Below are 25188 nucleotides of genomic sequence, written 5' to 3'. Positions count from 1 at the left end.
GAATTCCATAATCTTGCATAGCTATATAGCATACATGGGTGTTTCAAATTTTAAGTCCCAAATATGTTTGAAAGTAAAGTATCCATTATGCGTCTAAGATTCCTACCGCAGCGAACAAAAGAGCTGATGATCTTGAAACGGCTGAACCGATTTTGATAAATCATCTCTAAGATCCATCGCTAGAAAACCAGCTTTCAAATAAAAAAAACCGCATTCAAATCGGTCCACCCGTTTAAGAGCTACGGTGCCACAGACAGACACACAGACACACAGACACACAGACACACAGACACACATAGCGGTCAAACTTATAACACCCCTCTTTTTCGTCGGGGGTTAAAAAGAAAAGAAACATAACACAATTGACAAACTTTGAGATACTTACGTACTTGTATAGTCGTATATTATCTCAGTAATCCGGATTTTCAATAACTTTTTATTAAGTTATGAGTGTTGTGAACTTACACATTCTTTGATAAATTGTACCTTTTTTGTTTTCAATTAAAAGTACTTAATATAAAAGTTGGCAAAATACGTTTGTACAACTACTTATCTACCTACCATTAAGTATAGTCACCTACAGTAATATCTGTCCACTCAGCAGAGCGTCCAAAAATATGGCACATCCCATCGGCGTTAGAAATAGAGTCGTATCAGATATTGATGCACACTATTGAGTGAGAGGTGGGTGCTGGTGACTGTACCTACTCGTATACCAATAACCAATGTCAAATAAGTCATCGAATCTCCGATTAATATTTTTTTCAAGACACTGCTCGAAAATGAGGCCTAGATACCTAAATCCAGTGCAGAAAATTGCTTATAAATAATAATAAATAAGTAAATAAATATCACGGGACAATTCACACCAATTGAGCTAGTCCCAAAGTAAGCTTAGCAAAGCTTGTGTTATGGGTACTAAGCAACAGATAAATATAATTATATAGATAAGGTCAAGGAGGGCATTTCCGTCATACTTTTTGATAAGTTCTCTTTGGCTGATCATAACTAAGATGATATTTACTTCTCAATAAACCTGATCACTGTAATAGATAAAGCATTTATTTAACTATATACAGGTATTCATATTAAATTGCTAGTACTGCTGGTCATTTAAACATGTTTTTTTTTTAAAACATGTTAGTTGACGGATTTTCCCGACGGTTTGGGGCTATTCCGTCAACCTACGATTTTTCTTGTATCGTGACGTATTACAAACATATACGTCAAGTGAACAAATACCGCTGAACTGTTACTCGAAACTGTATCTTATTTATGTAAATGACCTTACTTATATGGTAAGCCAAAAGTCGGGTATAGTTATGTTTGCTGACGACACGTCTTTACTGTTCAAGGTTAGTAGAAAAGATACCGACTTCATTGAGCCCAATGAAACCCTGTCCGTGATATCCGCATGGTTTGCTGCCAATAATTTGTTACTAAATCCTAAGAAAACTAAATGTATTAAATTCTCATTGATAAATTCATCTAGCTCGAATTCAGTTTCTAATATAAAGTTAAATGGTCAAACTATTGAATTTGTAAAATCAACAGTATTTTTAGGAATAACGCTCGATTCTAAACTACAGTGGGGACCTCACGTCACAGCAATCGCGGGTAGATTGAGCTCTGCTGCTTTTGCAGTTTGGAAAATACGGCAGCTAACCGATGTGGCGACGGCACGGTTGGTGTATTTTGCTTACTTTAGTAGCATTATTTCGTACGGCCTTATTTTATGGGGATCTGCTGCAGACATTGAGTCAATTTTTATCTTACAAAAGAGAGCAATTAGAGCAATTTATAATTTGAAGACGCGTGAATCTTTAAGATATTTTTTTAAGGAAACAGATATCCTAACCCTGCCGTCGCTTTATGTTTTTGAAATAATCATGTATGTTAGGAAGAACATATGTGATTTTCCCACTAACGTCGATAAGCCAAAGGCTACTAGAAACACAGGGAAGCTTAAAGTTCCATCTTACAGACTGGCTAAAACCAAAAAGTCTTTTCTGGGAAATTGCATACGTTTTTATAATAAAATTCCAAAAAATATTATAAATGAAACGGATACAAAATTCAGATCTATTGTCAAGAAGACATTAATATCAAAGGCGTATTATAAAGTTAATGATTATATCATGGACAGGGATATTTGGAAATAATTCCGATCCGCATTAGCGATCCCTTCAAATAGCGAACCTACTGTGTTAAAAATAAAGTTGTGTTAAATATTTGTGATGTATACATATCATTTAATAATATTGTAAATCTGTTTTAAAAAAATATATATACCTCGTTGAGTTTCTTGCCGGATTCTTCTCAGCAGAGGTTTTTCCGAACCGGTGGTAGATTTTTTTGACATTCATAAGTGCTTGTTATAGCCTAAATTGAATAAAGATATTTTGACTTTGACTTTGACTTTGTGTAAACTGCTTCCGACATCGGACGTTGCCGCTCTTCTTTAGTTTGACTGAAAGCTTTAAAGAGTGAGGACGCGGTTTTAAAATGGACAATTTAGAAGAAATGTATCTTTTAGAAAATTCGTACCGTCATTTAATTCGTCGACATCAACGTCGGCGACGTCGTCGTGTCTGGGTTAATGAAATATGGTTGCCTATTATAGACACTACTAATTAGCTTTTCGATATCCATAATCATTTTTCGAAAGAGTCGCTTTATTTTTACTAAATATACAATTTATTTTAAGTAAACAAACACACAACTTTGCAGTAGCCGGTACAATACTGACGACAAATCCAAACAAGTTCGGATTCGGCAGTTGATCGTTCAACGGAAGATGGCGGTTGTAGCAGTGAACGCGCTCTCGTTCATTTACATAAGTTTGATTCGATCGGCCGAGTTCGGACGACGACGTCCGAACATAGTTCGTACGACAACGGATTAAGTGGACGCGTACTGTTATACGTGTCACTGACGTAACACATTTCGGTGCCAGTAACACAACGTTTGTGATCAAAAATTCTTACTCCTATGCGCCGGTGACACGCAATTCGTACCTCCTAAAGCCTGGCATAGCGTAAGGGCTCAGCGGAACGTTGCCGGAGCCGAATGTGACGATCCACCACTAAGCACTTACGCTATGCTTACGCAATACTACGCTAATCCCACAGCAGCACAGCATAGATAATAATAGTACAAGACAGCACAGCACTGGCAGATCAGCCAGGCTGCCCAGTGCGCGGGAACCTTAATACAGTTTTTATTTTTTTGTACTGGCCACTTAGACCGGACTCATTTAAAAAAATAATGATGTACAGATAGTTCAACCCAGTTGTGCGCGCGGCCCTATGTGTGGGTAAAGCGATAAGAACACGTCTTGCTCGGACGACGACTGCCGCGTCACGTGAAAGTTGTATAAGCGCACGCACACCTAGGGCCGCGCGCACAACTGAGTTGAACTATCTGTAACAATAGAAAAATAAAAATCGCCGGGAGCCAAGCGGGAGCAACGCAGTCTTTGGATTGTTACTGTTTGTTTTGTGATAAATGTTTTGTATTTCCCCGCAGTAGTCGTGTAAAGCACAATGTTTATTCTCAGCCAAAAGTTCAATACTTAGATGAACTCTCTGAAAACGTAACTAAGCCCGAAAACCATTCCGCGGAATGTCTACCGCGACGGGCGGGGCTTAAAATATCTACCCCGCGTCGCGCCAGTTCGGCCGTAAAACTTGAGTCGTGCAGTCGCTCCGTGGAAAATTTCGATCAAGTTTGTGATTGTGTTTGTGCTCGAATCAATTTAAAAAATATGCCGTCGTGTTGTGTGAAGTGGTGTAGAAACCACTCAGATATAAAAAACACAGGACTCAACTTTCATATGTAAGTAAATAAATATTTAAAACACCATACTTGGCGACCCTGGAAAGTGTTATGCAACATGTAACTAAGATTATTTCTTCCATGGATTATCTCACGTGATTTGCTCAAATAAAATATATATTTTTCTAGTCTGAATGATTATATTATGCATTAAGTAAGTATTACAATAGTGTTTAATGCAACTGTATCATGATAAGGACCATTGAGATACGAGTGCGAGTTTATAACATGCGGCAAAGCCAGAAGAAAATAAAAGGTACTTAGTAAGTGAACAATGTTTCCACTGTCGTTATTTCATCTCGCAATCGAAGTGAAAAGCAGAGTGTAAAACTCAAGCATTACACCCGTTTTCCCCTAGACGTGTTTATCGACCCTCGCCGTACCGGCTCGGATGGCTATATGAACGTCTTCGGTAAAATAGCTCGTTTTATGCTCTTGTTGTACAATCTACTATTTCACTTGTCATGCTCGTAAACTTCGTATTTATGCTGGATCTAGGCGACATAAAATGACTTTTTATGCTCTAGTATGCACTAGTAAAATTAAAATCTTCGTCTAAGGCGTTCGTAATCAGGTGTCAATCGAAGTGAAAAGCAGAGTGTAATACTAGTTTTAAACCCGTTTTTCCCTCAACGTGTCTATCTACCCTCGCCGTACTGGCTCGGTTCAATCAAATATTCGTTTTATGCTCATGTTGTACAATATACTATTCTAATTTTGTTTAAATTTTTATTCTGAAGTTCAAACCAAATAGCCAATTGTTTATGTCGGCATCAGTATATAAAAAATTTGGAGTGATTTTATCACCACCTGCTGTAATTGTAATAACAAAGATTATTTATTTTCATTGTTGTATTTAAAACATTCAATAAAAAAATTAACTCTTAAACAAGCCTATTTATTTTAGTCTAATAATTCTGCATAATGCCATCCACGAGCGAGTAAGATCGCCCCACGCTTGTCGCAAGGGGGCGGCGCCGACTCTTACGCGGACCAATCGCGGGCCAGCGTTGTGTATGAGAAAGTGTGAGTGTTACGTTGTCATTGCTGTTAGTTTGTTTGCGTAAATGCTACAAATGGAATCACAATCGAAGCGTTCATTGCTAGCAGTTACGCTTCCAGAGAATATTTATTCGTAGGATGAACTCGTATTATCGAAGGCCTCCCTTTCGGGTCGGACTTCGAACTAATTCGTTCATCTATTGCTTACTTTCCAGCCTTTACAATATACTTACTTACTATTTTGCAATTGTTGTATTTTGGTGTTACAAGTAGTAGTAGTAGGTACTAAAGGAACTTGGAATTCTATAATATATATTTTTACAAAATTCAGGAGACAGACAGACGGACAGTAAGAGAACAAAACCTATTAAAGATAGATACACTGCGATCGTCGCCTTTTCACAAAAAGTAATTAATTATACTTTGTAAAACAATACATAATATAATTAAAAATAATAATTGAATGGTTGAACTTGCACCTTAAATGCAAAGTGAATACTACTTACTTAATTACTTGTACATAATTTATTTGTTACTTTAACTAGTTCAATCCACAACATTACTTGCTTTTTTTTAGGTACTACTGAAAAAATAGCAAGCACAAAGCACATTCATATTATGTCAGCAGTGGCCTTTGGCTCTTCCAAACGCAATTTTTTTATGCCAGTTTTCGCGACACTACCACGTAAGGTAAATGTCCCAGTGGCCGACACTTTTAGACGGAAAATCACACATTTGGTTGAATAACTTCGAAATTATAAGTCTTATAAATTTCACAGATATATCAAATTGTTGAGCGGTTTGTCGTTGATCATATTTTCGCTGGGTGCAATGTAGGAGGTGGGGGAACCACGAATCGATCGCAGCGCGCGCCGTGGCCACACAAGGAACTTTCGGCGGACCAACTGTCACTTTTACTGGTGGAATTTACGTATTCGAGCATTATTAAGCAAAAATAAATAAATATGCGTTACGAAACCAGCTGCGTAGTTAACTGTAAGAACAATAGCAAAAACATTGATCAGAAATTATATAAATTTCCACAAGAAAGATGTTTTGTATGGCGTCGATGTCATTGAAATTTGACGAATTACACAAGCTCAATGGTGTGACTCGTTATGAATTTATGATCTTCACATTTGGTTTCTTTTACATCTTGGACATATTGAGCCAAAACTTATTGTTTTCCCTTTATTGTTGTTTGTGGTTGGAAAGCTATGTCGTGTAGTGTGTTCGAAATCCAGTTTTTATAATTAACCAGCTTTTACCCGCGGCTTCGCTCGCGTGAACCATAAACATTTCAAAGAAGCAAGCATGCAAGTGAGCATGTTAGCAAGCATAATTATGCAAGAAATAGTGCAAGCAAGCATGAATTCAATGCTGCATTCAAGCGTGCCAGCAAGAATTCATTCAAGCTGCATTCAAGCATGCAAGCCAGCATGCAAGCAAGCATGCAAGCAAGCAAGCAAGCATGCAATCATGCAAGTGAGCATGTAAGTAAGCATGTAATTATGCAAGGAATAGTGCAAGCAAGCATGCATTCAAATCTGCATTAAAGCAAGCAAGCATGCAAGCAGCCAAGCATGCAAGTTAGCATGCAAGCCAGCATGCAAGCAAGTATGCAAGCAAGCATGCAAGCAAACATGCAAGCAAACATGCAAGCAGTCATACAAGAAAGCATGCAAGTGAGCATGTAAGCAAGCATGTAATTATGCATGGAATAGTGCAAGCAAGCATGCATTCAAATCTGCATTCAAGCATGCAATCGTTCAAAGGTTAACTGGAAGAGATCCATTTTAGGGATAAGTTCGCCTTTGTACATCTATCTTATGGGTGAAACTCTTTCCCGGCCCGGATAACACCGACATGGAAATACCGGCCCTGTTTTTTGTGTACACGTCCATACAAACTGACAGGAGCTTCTATGGGCGTGTACACGAAAAACAGGGTCGGTATTTCCATGTCGGTATTATCCGGGCCGGGAAAGAGTGTCACCCCATCTTATTATCGTGTGTTCTGTTATTTTCAGGTTTTTATGTACAATAAAGAGTAAGTAAAAGAGTTTTTGATACCCATGTTAAAGAATATAATCATCATCATCATCATCCCAGCCTATATACGTCCCACTGCTGGGCACAGGCCTCCTCTCAGAACAAGAGGGCTTGAGTCATAGTTACCAAGCGGGCCCAGTGCGGATTGGGAACTTCACACGCACCATTGAATTGCTTCGCAGGTTTGTGCAGGTTTCCTCGCGATGTTTTTCCTTCACCGCAAAGCTCGTGGTAAATTTCAAATGTAATTCCGCACATGAATTTCGAAAAACTCAGAGGTGCGAACCGGGGTTGGAACCCACGACCCTCTGCTTGAGAGGCGATAGGTCAAACCACTAGGCCACCACGGCTTAAAGAAAGAATATAAAAATAGAAAAAAATAAATAATAATAAGCCCCTCACAAACCTAACTCCACGTCCGATCCGAACATCTGTGATCACGTGAGGGGCGGACATTGGCAGCTATTGATTTAGCTACAACTTACCAATGGCTAACGGAGCTATAGTAAACAGAAAAATGCGATGCGCCTAAGAAACGGTAGATATCTACCCCAGCCGGGTACCGAAGCTAACCGCGACGGAGAATCCCGCCCTGAGCTTGTTAGCTCAGGCAGTCCCACGTATTCTGGGGGGGACACCGTATCGCAAAATTCTGCCCAGTTGAGAACTGTTGCAGAATATGAATCAGTACCAGACCAGACAGATGACAGACTGACCGACTGTGACGATATCAGTACAAACTCAGCAGTAGAGCCATACAGTCCATCAACAGCATCTTATATACCATCACCAATATCCTCCGTGGGCTCTCGCAGAGCACCCACGCCCGTCTTAGATGTTGCGCAGGAGGCGAATGCCTTTTTGCCTGCGTCCACTAAGGCTGGGAAACCTAGGGTGCGCATGAGTTAGACCAAAGATGTTAACCTATTCATCATGCGCACCTACTACAATATCACAAAATTAGAGACAGACATGACCACTTATAGAAAACAGTTGCATGAACTTTTCCAACGACAATATCCCACTGTTAAAGTGAGTGAACAACGTGTATCCGATCAAAGACGGGCCATTATTAGAAATAAATATCTAAGTGACCAAGAATTAACCCAATTGAAAGACGAAGTACAAAAACAGTTAAATAATGTAGATCTAATTAATTATTCAAACGGCTCTCATACCATCGCACGATCATACCAAAAATGATGCACAACAACACACACAAGACACACATACACTATACACACAAACACACATGTCCAACTCGTCCACTCAGACTGAGACCATGGCATTAACTTTAGAAAATGATATAGAAGCGTTAGTTAACCCAGACACAATAACTGAACCGAACACTCAAGTAATTCTTGATAAATTTCACTCTGCAATAGCCAAATACTCTGGAATTAACCCATGTAGTAGACCGAAATGACCAAAGTTAAAATACAGTAACAAACTCTCACAGTTAGTGCATCTATTTAACTGCGACATACTGAATAGATTTCTTTCTGACGACACACAACTAATAGATATTCATACCCTTATTTACTGCACCGCTGTAGTCATCTCTGAAGAGCTAAACTACAAGATAACAGAACACACACCACACAGTAAGAAAAACAACATAAACAAACCTCCATGGCAAGCTAGACTAGAAAGAGATATTGAACAACTCAGGGCAGATTGTGGTAGACTCACCCAATATATAAATAATAATAGATCTCGTAAAGTAGTGAAAAGAGTAGAAGAGATATTTAGGAGCAGGATTACACACACTAGACATGAAGCAGACAACAGAAAACCAGAAGAATACTTAGATACATTAAAACAGAAACTGGCACTAAAGGTACATAGACTTAGAAGGTATATGAAAGCACAAAAACGAAAGAATGACAATATTTTATTTGCAACAAACAGTGCTGCATCACACACATGGCTAAAAATAGGCAGTTTGTTCCCAGAAACTGAAGGTTTCATTATTGCAATTCAGGACCAAATCGTAAATACTAAAAACTACCGAAAATATATAATAAAAGATCCAACACTCACAAACGACAAATGCCGCAGATGTCATAACCAATCGGAAACCATACAACACATAACCGGAGCATGCATAACGCTAACACAAACAGACTACACACACAGACACTTTCAAATCGCAAACATCATCCATCAAAACCTGGCACACAAACATAAACTTATACAAGACACACACACCCCGTACTACAAATACACACCACAGGTAGTACTTGAGAATACAACACACAAATTATACTACGACCGCGCCATACTCACAGATCGTACTATCCACTATAATAGACCTGACATCACATCCTACTAATATTATAAATGCGAAAGTTTGTGAGTGAGTGAGTGAGTATGTTTGTTACTCTTTCACGCTGAAACGGCTGGACGGATTTGGATGAAATTTGGTATGTAGATAGCTGAACATCTGGAATAAAACATAGGCTACTTTTATCCCAATATTCTCATGGGATAGGGATAAAATCTCGAAATATCAACCGCTGGGCTTAGAGTCATGAAATTTGATAAGTAGGTAGCTGGACGTTTGAAATAACACATAGGCTACTTTTTATCCCACGGGATAGGGATAAAATCTTGAACTAATAACCGCTGGGCTTAGAGCCCTGAAATTTGGTATGTAGATAGCTGAACATCTGAAATAAAACATAGGCTACTTTTATCCCGATATTTCCACGGGATAGGGATAAAATCTCGAAATAACAACCGCTGGGCTTAGAGTCATGAAATTTGATAAGTAGGTAGCTGGACGTTTGAAATAACACATAGGCTACTTTTATCCCACGGGATAGGGATAAAATCTTGAACTAATAACCGCTGGGCTTAGAGCCCTGAAATTTGGTATGTAGATAGCTGGAAATTATGGAATAAAACATAGCCTACTTTTTATTCCGATATTCCCCCGGGATAGGGATAAAATCTGGAAACAACGAAATAACAACCGCTGGGTTTATAGTCATGAAATCTGGTAAGTAGGTAGCTGGACTTCTGGAATAACACATAAGTAGTCTACTTTCTATCCCGATATTCCCACGGGATAAAATGTTGAAATTTCAAACGCTGGGTTTAGTCTTGAAATTTTGGACAGTTGTTCGTGAGGAAACCTGCACAACCCTGCAAAGGTATTCAATGGTATGTGTGAAGTTCCCATCCCACATTGGGCCCGCGTGGGAACTACGGTCCAAGCCCTCTAATTCTGAGAGGACGCCTGTGCCCAACAGTGCCCAGCAGAACTAGGATAGGCTGGGATGATGATGATGATGATGTTCTTAACACAAAACCCTCAACCTACCATACCTAGGGATAAAATCTTGAAAAAACAACCGCAGGGCTTAGAGCCATGAAATTTAGTATGTAGGTAGCTGAACCTCTGAAATAACACATAGGCTACTTTTTATCCGATATTCCCCCGGGATAGGGATAAAATCTTGAAATAATAACCGCTATGCTTAGAGTCATGAAATTTAGTATGTAGGTAACTAGACGTCTGGAATAACACGTAAGGGACTTTTTGACTCGATATTCCCACGGGATACCTAGGGATAAAATCTCTAAATAACAACCACTGGGTTTAGAGCCATGAATTTTGGTATGTAGGTAGCTGGACCTCTGGAATAACACACAGGCTAATTTTTATCCCGATATTCCCACGGGATAGGGATAAAATCTTGAAATAACAACCGCTGGGCTTAGAGTCATGAAATTTGGTATGTAGGTAGCTAGACGTCTGGAATAACACATAAGCGACTTTTTGACCCGATATTCCCACGGGATACCTAGGGATAAAATCTCGAAATAACAACCACTGGGCTTAGAGCCATGAAATTGGGTATGTAGGTAGCTGGACCTCTGGAATAACACATAATCTATTTTTTACCCCGATATTCCATCGGGATAGGGATAAAATCTTGAAATATTAACCGCTGAGCTTAGAGTCATGAAATTTGGATGTAGGAAGCTGGATGTCTAGAAAAACACATAGATGACTTTTTGACCCGATATTACCACGGGATACCTAGGAATAAAATGTCGAAATAACAACCGCTAGGCTTAGAGGCATGAAATTTGGATGTAGGTAGCCGTATGTCTGGAATAACACATAAGTACGCTACTTTTATCCCGATATTCCCACGGGATAGTTTTGTAACTAAGGGACCCCATACATCCCCGTATTATTATTATTATTATTTTGTATTTTTTCTTTAATTGTATACTGTACTTTTTAAGTATTTTATTTGTGCCAATGACTTTCTGCCAAGTTTCTTGCGGCGCATTCTTCTTGGCAATGATGGTCTTTCCGAAACCGCTGGTAGTTTAAAAAATGAGATGTAAAAGTGCCCATTGCGGCCTATTTACTGAATAAATGATTTGAATTTGAATTTTGCATTTGAATTTGGATAGGGAAAAATTTTGAAACTTCAGCACTGGGTTTTGAGTCTTGAATTTTGTACAGTTATTCACAACACAACCTCAATGAAGACCACGATATAAATATTGGAAATTTCCAGGGGAATTTTGTAAAATCCCGAAAATTTCATATGCAGCTACCACACCGAATAGTTTACGCGTGCGAAGCCGCGGGTAAAAGCTAGTTAATAGATAAAATAAACAAAACTACATACCTCATAGACATCTCAATCCCTAACACACACAATTTACAAAAGACCATCACGGAAAAAATAACAAAATACGCAGACCTAAAAGACGAAGTTGCTAGACTATGGAGACAGGAGAAAGTGTACGTAGTTCCAATAGTCCTATCTACAACAGGCGTCATCCCAAACCACCTACACCATAGCTTAAAATTATTAGGCATAAATTCACACGTTTACACAATTTTACAAAAAGCCGCAATACTTAATACATGCAGAATAGTGAGAAAGTTCATGCAACTAGACCCTGAAAATAGCCCTCAGCAATCTTCTTAAAAACTATTTATTCTACAACTTGCTACATTTACTTGGTGGATAACCCGTAAATGTAGTTAATACCAGCCTAGAGCTGAGAAAAAGCAATCCTTCGAAAATAATAATAAAATAATAATACATTTTATTTCAGATGTGTTTTTACATTCATCTATAAGTAAGTTGGTTAAATCCTATGTTAGTAAAGACTTAAAAAGATAACCATAACTATCAGCTAGCGGCACCTATAGCTTTCCTCACCATATGCCATACGAGGGGACTGTCATAATGCTTAGAAAGCTTCTTCTAGATGCCGCTGCTGCTATACTGCGCACACGATGGAGAAGAGAGGCGGCCTTCTTCCGCATGATAGCGTGAAAGCCATCCGTTCGGGCAGCAACAAACATTCCAGACGCGCTGCAGTGGCGCAATAGCCCCAACAGCATCCTGAGGGCGTTGTTGTACTCTACACGCAAGGCGTTGTAGGCTTGTTTCGTGTACCGACACCACAGACCGCTGGAGTAAAAAGAGGTACAGTAAGCCTTGAAAAGAATTACTTTTACTTCATCCGAACAGCGAGCAAATCTGCGGGCCAGGACATTACTCCTCACTGCCTATGCCCTGCGTTCCTATAGAATCCTGTAGGAAGTTATAACTTAGTCTCATATTTTTTTACAGGATAACTTTAGAAGACTCTTACTAGACTAGAGCATGACCTTATAAACGCATGTTATATGACTTTTTTAAATTTATGTCCTATAAACGTATTAAATAAAACCTTTTCCTCCTATTGAGGTCCTATTTATTTCCATTATAGAATACGTAATCTTATAAATGTTATAAAAATTGCTGCAACAGGTCAAGCATAATATAGGATCCTATAAACGCATATGTAATAATAATGCTTACTCCTATTAAGGTCTTAACTCTTCCTTCTAAAGACATGAGATCCTATAAATGATATAGAAATATAGTCGCTGTAGGTCAAAGATTGTATAGGAGTGGTGGTCTTTGTCGTGACTTATAAGAGATTAGTAGCACCGAACATGCACGTTATTCAGTTTTTACCCATAATGTGTCTTAAGTTTGCTATTAAAAGAGCGATCGAAGTGCGAGTTAGTGTCATGTTTGGACAAAAGTGAGACAGGCAATAATTACGATGGTTCCGTACAACGAAAAATAGGTTTTGTATATTAAGCGATTGGAGATTATTCTGCAAGTTCTGAGAATGTCCACGAAAATTCTAGTAGTGGCAAAAGAGATGAAAAAGAATTTGATGATGATAAAATTATAGATTCAGAAAAAAATAAAGCAGTCTCAGTCTAAAGTGTATTACTTTCAGAAACAATGTTCTACGTAATTCAATGAAAGAATATCCCGCATATTGATTTTCAATAGATACGGTTCCCAAATAAAAGGAACCCTAAAAAATTCAAATGGCGACTAACTATGACATATAATTGTCTTGAACAGGAACAAATGATTTTATTAAGGTTTTGGTTAAGACACATTAGTCTGCGCTGTCCGATAACTCATGGCTGCCGTATTTGTCAACATATCAAATAAATAAATAATATACAGCAGTTGAAAACGGGCTCTGCCAAAGTTTGGAAATTTTTGAAATCATTAGGAGTTGGTAAATCTCGGTAAAAATCTGTTCCAGTTGATATCAATATTGATCAGCTAAACCAGCGCAAAGTCCTTGTCTATCTTTAAGTCTATGCTTAGAGAGCACTATCTGTCATCTTGCGTATGAATGTTATAGTTAGCTTATTTATATGTTGTTATTGTATCTATCTACTTATGTTTAGATTTGTTGTGTATGTGTATTTTATGTGCTAATTTTATATATTCTTGATACTGCTCTAATCTACTGTAAATTGCACCACCTGCTAAAATGTATTCCTTACTTTTGTCCATTGTAAAGATTGCCTGGAAGATATCGCTCTGAAGCGATAAGGCCGCCTATTGCTTACCTTAGAAAATCTCTATGTATGTACCTGTGTTTTCTGTACTGCTTACTGTGTTGGTGTGCAATAAAGCGTTATTGTATTGTATTGTAGACAAACTATTTTTAAAGATTCACTCTGAAGACGGGGCATGAAAATACGTTTCTTGTCATCAATTAGTTTATCAATAAAGTTAATTCCGCAACTTGATTAGAATGAATATACTTAACAGTAAAATAATAAACTGCTATACCTAGATATAAAATAATTATGGGCCATGGCCTTTGATTTCTTTTTTGTTTTTTCGTAAAACTACACGCCGTAGTTCAAGGTTCAAGTGCCCCAAGAAAAGAAATGTATACTCTTGTAACAGCATCACGCTGATTACTGTTAGTGGAGTAATCGCTCTTATTTATTTATTTTAGCCATATAAAGTGCGCCCAAATGCGGTTTTATAAACGTTTCTCAGTATTCTATAGGATTAAAAAATACATGCTCCTAGGATAATTACGCGACCACATTTTGCTACTTGGGGCACAACCGAAGGCACATTAGTTAGGTCGCATTTATTTTCCCTAAAAATGAGCACTTCACTCTTTTGTAGAGATGTACTTGAGCGGTGAGCCCATGCGTTTCCGCATACTGCTCGCAAATGGCCACCAACCTTCTAATCGATCCGATCGAGGGACCCAGCAGCACCATGTCGTCAGCATAACTGATATTTTTTATGCAGGTTTCGTCTATATGACAACCGACATGCGCGCCACTAAGCTCCTCAATCAGGTGATTGATATACAAATTAAAAAGTCCTGGCGACTACAGTCACCCCTGCCTTACTCCACACTCAATCCTGTATTGAGTGGTCTATGTGTTTTTATGTCTTGATTGGAGATAAAGTCTTAACTTGTGATTTCTACCTTACGATAAGGTTGAAATTAAGATTCATAAATAAATCGATTGAAGGAGTGTTTGACGTAGATGTCAACTACTAGAAATTGAAGAAATTTTGTACCAATTGACATGCCTATTAAATAGTAAATAATTTATTTATTTGCCCGGCTTCTAAGGTGAGTATATCGATGATCGGAAGAGTTATCTCCGTTTCGCTTAGATCGACTCAATGTATAAAATATAAAAAAAAAACACTTAACGACTACTAGTGATATAAATAGAAGAAAAAATAAATATTTGTGTTTCCTCTAGGAGCAACGGGACTCAGCAGCTGCTGCAACACTGCGACTGTGCGTGGCGGGGGCGCGTGTTGCACCAGCCGCGGAGTTGAGTTGCTCCTATAGGACGGGCTTACAAACTAGCCCGAAGCATGTCGAGCTAAACTCGATTTAAGACAATGCAAATATTCTTTATTGCACCACAATTTTTTGTAATAATTTAAAGACGTGAGTTATCCTGTACAAATCATTTAATATGAGTTTACATATCACAGTCTTAGTTTAGTTAGTCTTAGATATTATGTTAGTCAATTACAAATTATTACATTTCGAATTTAACAGAAAAATAAAATAAAAATCATTCAGTATGCGTGTACATTGGATATTCATTATTCATTATACGAACAATCCTCCATTATAATATATTAATATGCTGAACGAGGAATAAATATAAAAGGAGTAATATACTGATAAAGGTTTCACTTCAAAGGTCGTCGCGAGTTTCATCGTTAAACTAAAGTGCGATAGGTAATAACAAATAAAGACATTTAACAAGGATTTTTAAGTGATGTGCTTGTTTCACCACTCATTATTAAATTTTATGTGACAGATATTTTTTTTCCGTCTTTGTTTATTCGGACAGAACAAAAAACCGGCCAAGAGCGTGTCGGACACGCCCAAAATAGGGCTCCGTCGCCATTACGAAAAAATTAAGTAATATTTTTCTAAGGATTTCGTATTTTATACGGAATTTTCCAAGTTTAGGTATATTTTATACCTTATAGGCTGCTATTTACTCTTAAACTACTAATAATTCTCAAGCAAACTTAAACGAAAAAAAAAACACCCCCACTTTAAATTTTATAAATACCATAATTTTATCATTTTATAGATAACCATGGTTCCGACACCACAAGAGCCTACATCACCACAGGCTAAAGGTATTTCCGTGTCTGACAGCAATAGAATAGTCATCTCGGGCATTTCTGGACTATATCCGCTGTCGCGCCACATCAAAGATCTCTCGGAAATTCTTTACAATAAGGTAATAACAGTAAAAAACACGATGGGTTTTGCAGAACGTAGAAAAAGAAATTCAAACCATTTTTTTTTGCAGGAAAACCCAGTGACTGCTGAAAAGCCCCGTTGGGATTATAATCATCCCGAAGTATCACAGCATGTCGGTTTAGTTCCTAACTTGAATACTTTCGATGCCCAGTTTTTCAGAGTGCATTTTCGCCTCAGTCAGAATATGGACTCGATGGGACGTAAAATCCTTGAGCAATCCTACCAAGCCATTTACGATTCTGGTCAGTATGTTCAACGTAAAATCTTTACTCCGTGTATAAGTATTTAAAACAAAATCCCTTTTTGCCTTCTGTCCATCTATATTTGAGATGAAACGGATAGTGGTTTGGCCGGATACCGGATAACGGATATTCGGCGGGACCGTTGGCCGGATAGCCGGATATTCGGCCTAGTTTTACGTACAATTAAATTAAGCTAATTCGAACATGCGCATGACACTCCGTGCAGGTTGCAACTTGTAGAGTATAATTCATTAACTTAGGGGCTGTTTCACCACCCATTGATTAATTTTAACTGACGGATAAATATGATGTCGTTTCTGTTTGTTTTGTTTGAATAGACGCCAGACGGTATCACATTTATCGGTCAGTTAAAATTAATCAATGGGTAGTGAAACAGCCCCTTAGAATAAACTGATGTCAATAATTAATAAATTCATAAATACTCGTAAATACCAATTTTTAATCATAACTATAAGTTTTTTACCATCCGGTATTCGGCCGAATAGTAAAATAGTGGCCGGATAGGCCGAATACTGGATACTGGCCGGATATCCGTTGTATATCTAATCTATATTTACCTATATGTATGTACGCTTAGATCTTTAAAACTTTGCAATGGAGTTTGATGTTAGAAAGGTAGTGTTTTTTTATATTATAATGATTTAATTTAGTTTTAGTAAAAGCCGCATTTTTCTAGATATTTAACTTCTTCTTAACAGAGGTGCAAATGCGAATACTCGTTACCTACATCACTATTGGGAAGGTTTTTAAATATGCCCGTGGTACAACAAAATCGGAGGAAAGATGTAACAATTACCGAAGTTAAAAAAATTTATATATCTAGAAGTTCAGGCGAATATTGCTACAGCATTCAAAATCTAACAGAAGTGTTCACTTAAGATGACCTCTTCTCCAGCCACGACGAGATGAGATGAGCCCTGCTTAGAGCACACCCTATATCCCACTAATGAAAGTTTATGTTTGAGTGTGTGTACAAATGGAGTGCATAATGGTTTCCCATTGGGTTAAAGTCAGAGCTTAATCGGATTACGACGGCACCAGAAAAGTGACAATCATTTATTGTTTTAAATAAGTGACATTTTCATATCCATTAATATGGACCTTATATTTACTTAGTGTTAAATGTAAAAATTAAAAATGCACGGCTTTCCGATAAAATATGATGGAAAATTATAGCACTACGAGTACATCTGTGTAACTCCTTCACGCCGAAATGACAAGACGGAATTGCATGAAAAGCTATTTAGCATGAAAGCTAGTTATATCCTAACTTAACACATAGGATACTTTTTACCTCAAAAAAAAGCATGGTACATACCCGTTGTAGAAACGAATAGAATAGTTTTCAAAGTTGCGAAGCGGGGGTGGTTACTAGTAACTCCATATTTAAAAGACATTTCAGCTTTCTAACAATTAAAAATTCATTTCGTTAACAGGAGTAAGTCCAGAGCATCTTTCCGGAAAAAAAGTAGGCGTGTTTATCGGAACTTGTTTCTCTGAAACCGAGAAAGCATCGTTTTATGTGGCTACGTCTAGAACTGGTTTCGGTATTGCAGGGTAAATATTATTAAGTATTTTAATTAGGTTTAATTATATTTTTTACTTCTATAAGTCCTACCTGAAATTATTTTACCGAATTCAATCCACATGTTACGAAAATGTATATTTATGGTAAGAAAGCAAATATTCACATTCACAAAACACACTCATCACGGAATACACATTCCTATTAAACATTACAGTACATTTGTATTCAGGTGCAACAAATCCATGTTTGCTAATCGGGTTTCCTACTGGTTAAACGCTAAAGGACCATCACAGTCTATTGATGCAGCTGGCTGCAGCTCAACTGTAGCTTTGGAGCAGGCCTACTTAGCCATGTCTCGTGGTGACTGCGAGGCAGCCATCGTTGGGGGAGCCAACCTGTGCTTGCATCCGCAAACATCTTTACATTATGGAAGGTAATAATTATCCATGCAACTAAAATAATTTATTTAAATAGGTTGGTACATCTTGTAAGAGTAAAATTAATTCGTATAATGAAATATTAGTAGATTTTGTAGCAAAGAAAATCCATTGTATGTACCTATGTGAATTTTGTTTTCTCTGCTAACTCGCTCGGGTGCACCACGGCGTGGGCTCCAAGTTCTATGCTAATTTTGAAGAACATATTATTTCTTTTAAGCATCCATAAAATTTAAGAGCATTATCAGACCCCGTTAAAAATTGACACTATAGCTCTATTTGAAAGTTATAAAAAAATGAAAAAAAAAACTGTATATTTATAAATTGAGCTATGTTAATTTAAGCTTACGTACACGTATTTCAGAATCATTAAGATATGCAAAGACGGAAAAACCAAGTCATTTGACCAAAACGCGGATGGATGCGCAAGATCAGAAGCCATTAACGTGCTATTTCTACAAAAAGCTAAAGATGCATTGCGGTAAATATGGAAAATGATAAATTACTTTTTACTTTACGCGTGTACAGTTTTCATCATAATCATTACTATTTGCAGAATATATGCCGACGTAATTCATGTAAAAAATAAGTTTTTCGGTATGGTCGAGAGTGAAACTGGCCCAAGATTTGGATTTTACCGAGACCCCGTAAGCATGTCCGGATTTTTGAAAGAATTTTATCAAGAAGCCAACATTTCACCTAAAGACGTGGAATATGTTGAGGGCTTTGGATCAGGTAAATAAGTATTTCTCCTTGATTTAAGTTACGTTTAAAATCATATATTATAGACAATATATAAAATAAGTTTTTCTTTTTGCAGCTGATACAGATGCTGACAAGGTTGAATTAGACGCAATAGATAAAGTTTTCTGCGATAATAGAACCGAGCCTCTTCTGGTTGGCAGCGTAATATCTAACTTAGGGTATTGTGAAGCAGCTTCGGGTATAACCGCGATCACAAAGGTCAAAGAACTTTTCTCTTGCACGTTGAAAATACGAAGCTTAAAAGAAAATAAACAATAAAACACCCACTTTTATTGTACATACAGGTGGTATTAGGTTATCACAGTGGAGAGCTAGCTGGCAATCTCAATTACACTACATCTCGAAGTGATGTAGAAGGGATACGCGAGGGACGAATGCAAATCCTGAAGGATCACCAACCATTTAAGCGAACGTATGTTGGAGTTAATGGGATATCAGTGACTGGGATCAATTCTCACGTTCTTTTACATGGGCATTATAAACCAAAGGTTTGTTTATAACTTTATAACACACTTAGAGTAATATTACCTTAATGAGTACCTAATTAACAAACAATCCAGTTTTGGTCCCCGACTTTACCTACTTCCAATGTTTCACCTGGCTTTGAAATTGGGTACATATTTAGAGCCCTGCTTTCAATGTAACTATCAAATAAGATCAACAGAACGTGTTCCTAATAATTTAGTCTCGAAAACTTATTTCTTCATCTTCATGTACAGTCTGAGTAAAAAAAGGCTCGTCACCTTAAGATCTATTTTCCTTTGCTCAGTATGAGCGATAATCTGCTTTACCAATTGAGTATGACATACTGCATCAAACTGTCAACCTGCTAAACATAGTCTTGTTTAAAGGTGACCATAGCATTCCTACCACTACACCTTGGCACTGACAAACACTGAAAATTAAAAAGAACATTATTTGATTCAAACTCTTACGACGATGTTTATTAAAAAGGTTTGGTATTGATATAAAACTAGATATATGTTAGAGGTGTATACTATTTTGACCCTTATTATCATGTCAAGTAAGTATAATTTGATATGCCCTTGTCTACTTAGTGCTTTGGTTTCAAAACGTACTAAGAGTCTATGACTGTATAAAGGAATCAATTTAATAACTGACGAAGGTTTTCCTACCTCCACTGTACTTCAATTTGTCTTAAATTAAATTACTGCAAAAACAATTTAAAAACATTCTCGACGTTTTTAGGATCCAACGAGGTATCAATGCAGCTTCCCCCGACTGGTAACTATTTCAGCCAGACAGGATTCTGCTGTAGAAAATATTATTAGTGATTTAAAATCCCGTCCCATTGATCCCGAGGAGTTGGCTTTGTTGCACAATATACATTCGACGAAAATAAGCGGCCATTTAGGCAGAGGATTTACTATTCTAGGTGTGTAACTTTATTTTGCAATTACAATTTGAGCAGAGTCAAAGCAGTATTTTTGCTTTAAAAAATGCATGTTACAAGAATACTTTTATAAAGATTATAATTCAGAATAGTATCTTTATTCACATTATTTTGTACAATTATGAGTTAACATGCATATAAAAGAACTAACCCAAGATATCTTTACTAAATATCTATAATATAAAAGTGAACCGCCAGAACGGGAAAAAAAACGAGACACAGCAGGATGGCCCTCTACAACCAACGCCATTTTGACACGTCTCCCAAACAACGCATTATTTCTCTGTAATTTTAAAGCAATTCGATTCTTTGACCTTATGAATCGCAAAAAACTTGAGAAAATATGATATTGGGAGTGTACATTTTGTATATTAAGCAAAATAAAATCACAAGTTCGAATTTCGAGCCAAAAGCGAGCGATCTATGATCTATGCTAGTGTTGCCATTCAGGGAAAAAGAAATCCATTCATTATCCTGCATTGCAGTCTGTAATAGTTATTTATGTGGCTGGTGCATAATGAGAGGCATTAAAGTACGAGTTTCATAATAAGATCACACGAGTGTTTTAATGCCCAATTATGTATAGCCGCATACATAACTTTATCTACATGCATATCATAAGTTTTCTATAATATGTTCAGATATGGCCTGTGTTTTGACTTTAACTTTGATTTTGACTTTGACTTTGACTTTGACTTTGACTGACTTTGACTGACTTTGACTTTGACTGACTTTGACTTTGACTTTGCCTTTGACTTTGACTGACTTTGACTTTGAATAATAATTATTATCTACATGCATGTCATAAGTTTTCTACAATATGTACAGATATGCATTGTTAAAAAATTAAGATGCACTGTACTTTAATGTGAACATTAAGATGCACCCGCAGATACCAGGTTTCTTAATAAAGGCCATTTGATAGTCGTTTCTGAACATATAATATGGAAGTTATGATATGCATGTAGATAAAGCTCTTTAAGCACTGACCTGCATATTAAGTATCTACCTGGACAGGGTGCTGTCGATTTGTATCTGTGCCTATTTGATAATCGCTATTTTTTTCCTTTCCTTCACTTCTTTGAAGTGTTGCCATTCGGGTACGAAATAGAACGAACGGCGTACTATTTAGTAGTCTAACGTACTCGCGTACTCTTCTGCCAAATTGCGTACTATCACAGGCTGACTAAAATCCCAGTACTAACTTCAAAATTCAAAATTTCCAATGTCAAATTTCAAATGATTTATTCAGTAAATAGGCCGCAATGGGCACTTTTACAGCGCTTTCGGAAAGACCATCATTGCCAAGAAGAATGCGCCGCAAGAAACTTGGCAGAAAGTCGTTTTTTTTCATAATAATATAATTACAAATAAAATACTTAAAAACTATATTATACAATTAAAGAAAAAAAATACAAAAAATAATAATAATAAAAATACAGGGATGTATGGGGTCCCTTAGTTACAATACTAAACACTTACTATATCTAAACTATATCTACGTTCAGTGGAAGTGTAGAATGCTTCCACCGTCATAAATTTTAAAATAATAATAACAATAATTTAGTTCTGAAATATACATTTCAGGTCAAGTAACCATTAAGCTTTTGGATTTCGAAGGCAAGTTGACGTCTGCCGCCCCCAAAGTTAGCTCACACGCACTCATGTCATGCTCTGAAAACAGAGCGGTACCGAGGGCATGGTATTGCTTCCGTTCCCATAAGCTCTATGGGATCTTCACAGCATATCGTGCCGCAATAGTTTAACTTTGCATGGAATAAGTTTCCTTTGCCTATCTCTGAACCAAATTCCACGCGGGCGAAGCCGCGGGCAAAAGCTAGTATAACTATAACAATGAAAATTATAAAAATAATACCCCGTCTAAAAGATCTGCCTGTGGCAGGGTTCCCATGACGCTGGCCGCATTACCCCTTTGGACCGCAAGTGAGATCCGCTGGGATAAGTACGCGCCAGCTTTTAGGTCCCCGGAAGCGTCGACCAAGTCAATAAATTTCGTCCACAATATTTTGCCTAAGCGTTTTGCCTAAGTTCAGAACTTGTTTGATAAAACGCGTTAATTTCGTAGGTTAGTTACTAATTATTATTAACTATCTACTCGCAGACACTGATGAAAACAAAAAAACCGTTAGTCTTTGTGAAAAAGCAGACTACTTCGACGGCGGCGATCGTCCATTGTGGTTCGTGTACAGCGGGATGGGCTCTCAGTGGGCCGGTATGGGCACGCAACTCATGCGCATACCTATATTTGCAGCTGCTATCCAACGGTTTGATAACTTTATTTAAGTCTACTGTCTGATATTTAAAAATAATTGTAGATATCTAATACCTATAATATTTCTTTTGAAATAGGTGTCATAAAGTATTGCAGCCCAAAGGTATCGACATCGTTCACATAATAACATCAACAGAAAAGACGATCTTTGACAACATATTGCATTCATTCGTGGGAATAGCTGCAGTACAAATCGGGCTGACGGACGTTCTTCGTGAATTAGGCTTGACTCCTGATAAAATTATCGGTATTTACTAAGTTTGAATATAATAAAATAAATACAGATGAGATAGGTATACGTATTTAGTCGATCAAGAAATTACCGTTTGATTTTTTTGCTACTCGCAATCAGACGTCAAAATTCACAGTACTACTTATATTTCTTTCGCTGCAGGTCACAGCGTAGGCGAGCTTGGATGTGCGTACGCTGATGGTTGCTTGACAGCTGAGGAAATGATCCTGTCAGCATACAGCCGTGGGCTGGTTTCCATTGAGACGCCTTTCATACGCGGCTCGATGGCTGCTGTCGGCATTGGTTTTGAAGAAGTATTTACCACTTATATTTGAAACGTTTGAGCATATCCCTAAGGATTTTTTTTACCCATTAAGCATTCGGACAAAATTAAGTGCCAGACATGAAATATATTTCATTCAAGATTCTGTACTGAGATTATTGTTTGTTGTCATAATCAGGTTTCGAAATTGTGCCCTCCGGAAATCGAGGTAGCCTGCCACAATGGACCAGAATCTAGCACTATATCAGGCCCGGCCGATATCATGGCGGAGTTCGTCGCTCGACTGACTGCCAAAGGAATTTTTGCTAAGGAGGTTCCTTGTTCCAACATAGCGTATCATTCGCGATACATCGCTGAAGCAGGTACTTATTAAAAAAAGTGGCAAAATTTATCAACACTGGCTTTGTCCGAACTTTGCCTACATATGTATAATCAACTTTTTTTCTGATTTAAATATACATACTTTGTTGTTTCTAATCTAAACTACTTCTGCTCAAAAATGATCATAAATCATGTCGAATGAGAACCAAAACAACGATCATCACTTGCATCCTCCTCACTCAAATCACTCATCTCAGGTCCTCACTGAAAAACAGCGCCCCGGCTTGCCGTGGCATTATGCTGAGTGGGGACCTATTTAGCGTCATGTATGTCTTTATTTGTTCTATATTTGTTTCATGGCGTTAAATAAATGTATTTTCTTTCTTTCTTTCTTTCTTTCTTTCATTTAAAACAATTATTGTTCTAGGACCGGATCTATTGAAGTACTTAACTGATGTTATTAAAACACCCAAAGCCCGTAGCGAACGTTGGCTGTCAACTTCTGTGCCGCAGAGTAGATGGAATGAGGAATTTGCAAAATTTTCTTCAGCCGAGTACCACACAAATAATCTTTTGGTAAAACTATACTTACCTATATTTTGCCTTTTCAATGCCCTGCTTTTCTCACAGATAAGGTTAAGATGTAATGTTGGTGTGTTGTGTGTGTGCAGAGCCCGGTGCTGTTCGAGGAGACGTCGCGGCTGGTGCCGGCGACGGCCGTTCTGGTGGAGGTGGCGCCGCACGGGCTGCTGCAGGCCATCCTCAAGCGCTCCCTGCCGCCCTCCTGCGCGCACGTGCCACTCACCAGGCGCGCCCACCCCGACAACGCGCGCTTTCTGCTCGAAGCCATTGGCAAGTAGGTTTCAAACATTTATACTCGTACATATTAATAAGAGGGCCAAAGTTACCACTGATAAATCTACAAACCTCGTTTATACATTCCACCATGTCAATTCCAGATTATACATGGAAGGGTATTTCCCAGATGTGCGTGTCTTGTACCCAAAAATTGAATTTCCTGTCTCTACTGGCACACCTCTCCTGTCACATTTAGTGGAATGGGCTCATAATGAAACATGGTATGGCACTTTTGAAAATATACTACTACGTTTGACTAGTATCTTGAAATACTTTTACACTATTATTTTTATTTTAAGGTTTTTGCCACTGTACGTCTCGGCAGATAGAAAAGCAACTGCAGGTTGCAAATTTGTTATTTCTCTTCATGATAGCGAACATAAATACATGCGAGGTCACGTAATCAAAGGTATATTCTGTTTTAAATATGTACAGCAGGATAGTCCAAATTTTACAACTTTTTCATTTCCACCGTAAAATATCGTTTTTCCTTTAGGTAAAACATTGTTTCCATTCGCTGGTGCGTTAGTTGCGGTGTGGGATACGCTGGCAATGTCTTTGGGGGCTGTGCGCAAGCAGCTGTCGGTGCAGTTCCGGGACGTGCAGCTGTTCGCGCAGCCCGCGCTGCACGACTCGCGCCAGCTCAGGCTCGCCGTCACGCTGAATCGAGGCACAGGTCTCTTTGAGGTGGGTACATTTTATCTTTAGCTGACTTTCCGTGATAGTTGTGACCCAAAGAGAGTTTAACAACCATCTGGCATTTAGCGTTATGCTTCAT

General features: G+C 37.8%; 1 protein-coding gene across 3 annotated transcripts in view; it reads left to right on the top strand.

The window, feature by feature from the left end:
* The first annotated feature begins 3495 nt into the window (after positions 1 to 3495).
* Positions 3496 to 25188, top strand: part of LOC141431289 (fatty acid synthase-like) — a 37292-nt gene continuing 15599 nt past the window's right edge. Inside the window, exons 1-19 of one of the 3 annotated variants that reach the window (XM_074092404.1) lie at positions 3496 to 3837; positions 15841 to 15993; positions 16066 to 16258; positions 17716 to 17836; positions 18037 to 18240; positions 18609 to 18725; positions 18801 to 18979; positions 19065 to 19207; positions 19294 to 19497; positions 20219 to 20405; positions 22546 to 22708; positions 22794 to 22963; positions 23111 to 23262; positions 23410 to 23593; positions 23980 to 24128; positions 24224 to 24408; positions 24512 to 24631; positions 24710 to 24819; positions 24907 to 25097. In XM_074092404.1, the coding sequence (XP_073948505.1) occupies positions 15847 to 15993; positions 16066 to 16258; positions 17716 to 17836; positions 18037 to 18240; positions 18609 to 18725; positions 18801 to 18979; positions 19065 to 19207; positions 19294 to 19497; positions 20219 to 20405; positions 22546 to 22708; positions 22794 to 22963; positions 23111 to 23262; positions 23410 to 23593; positions 23980 to 24128; positions 24224 to 24408; positions 24512 to 24631; positions 24710 to 24819; positions 24907 to 25097 (2919 nt within the window). In that variant the 5' untranslated portion in view covers positions 3496 to 3837; positions 15841 to 15846. Of the gene's footprint in view, positions 3838 to 15430; positions 15477 to 15684; positions 15714 to 15840; positions 15994 to 16065; positions 16259 to 17715; positions 17837 to 18036; positions 18241 to 18608; positions 18726 to 18800; positions 18980 to 19064; positions 19208 to 19293; positions 19498 to 20218; positions 20406 to 22545; positions 22709 to 22793; positions 22964 to 23110; positions 23263 to 23409; positions 23594 to 23979; positions 24129 to 24223; positions 24409 to 24511; positions 24632 to 24709; positions 24820 to 24906; positions 25098 to 25188 lie in introns of those variants that run through there. The other 2 variants (XM_074092405.1, XM_074092406.1) reach the window with 2 other exon arrangements.

The sequence above is a fragment of the Choristoneura fumiferana genome, chromosome 9, assembly GCF_025370935.1.
Source record: "Choristoneura fumiferana chromosome 9, NRCan_CFum_1, whole genome shotgun sequence".
Taxonomy (NCBI): Eukaryota; Metazoa; Arthropoda; class Insecta; order Lepidoptera; family Tortricidae; genus Choristoneura; species Choristoneura fumiferana.
This window is presented reverse-complemented; position numbering and strand designations above follow the sequence as displayed.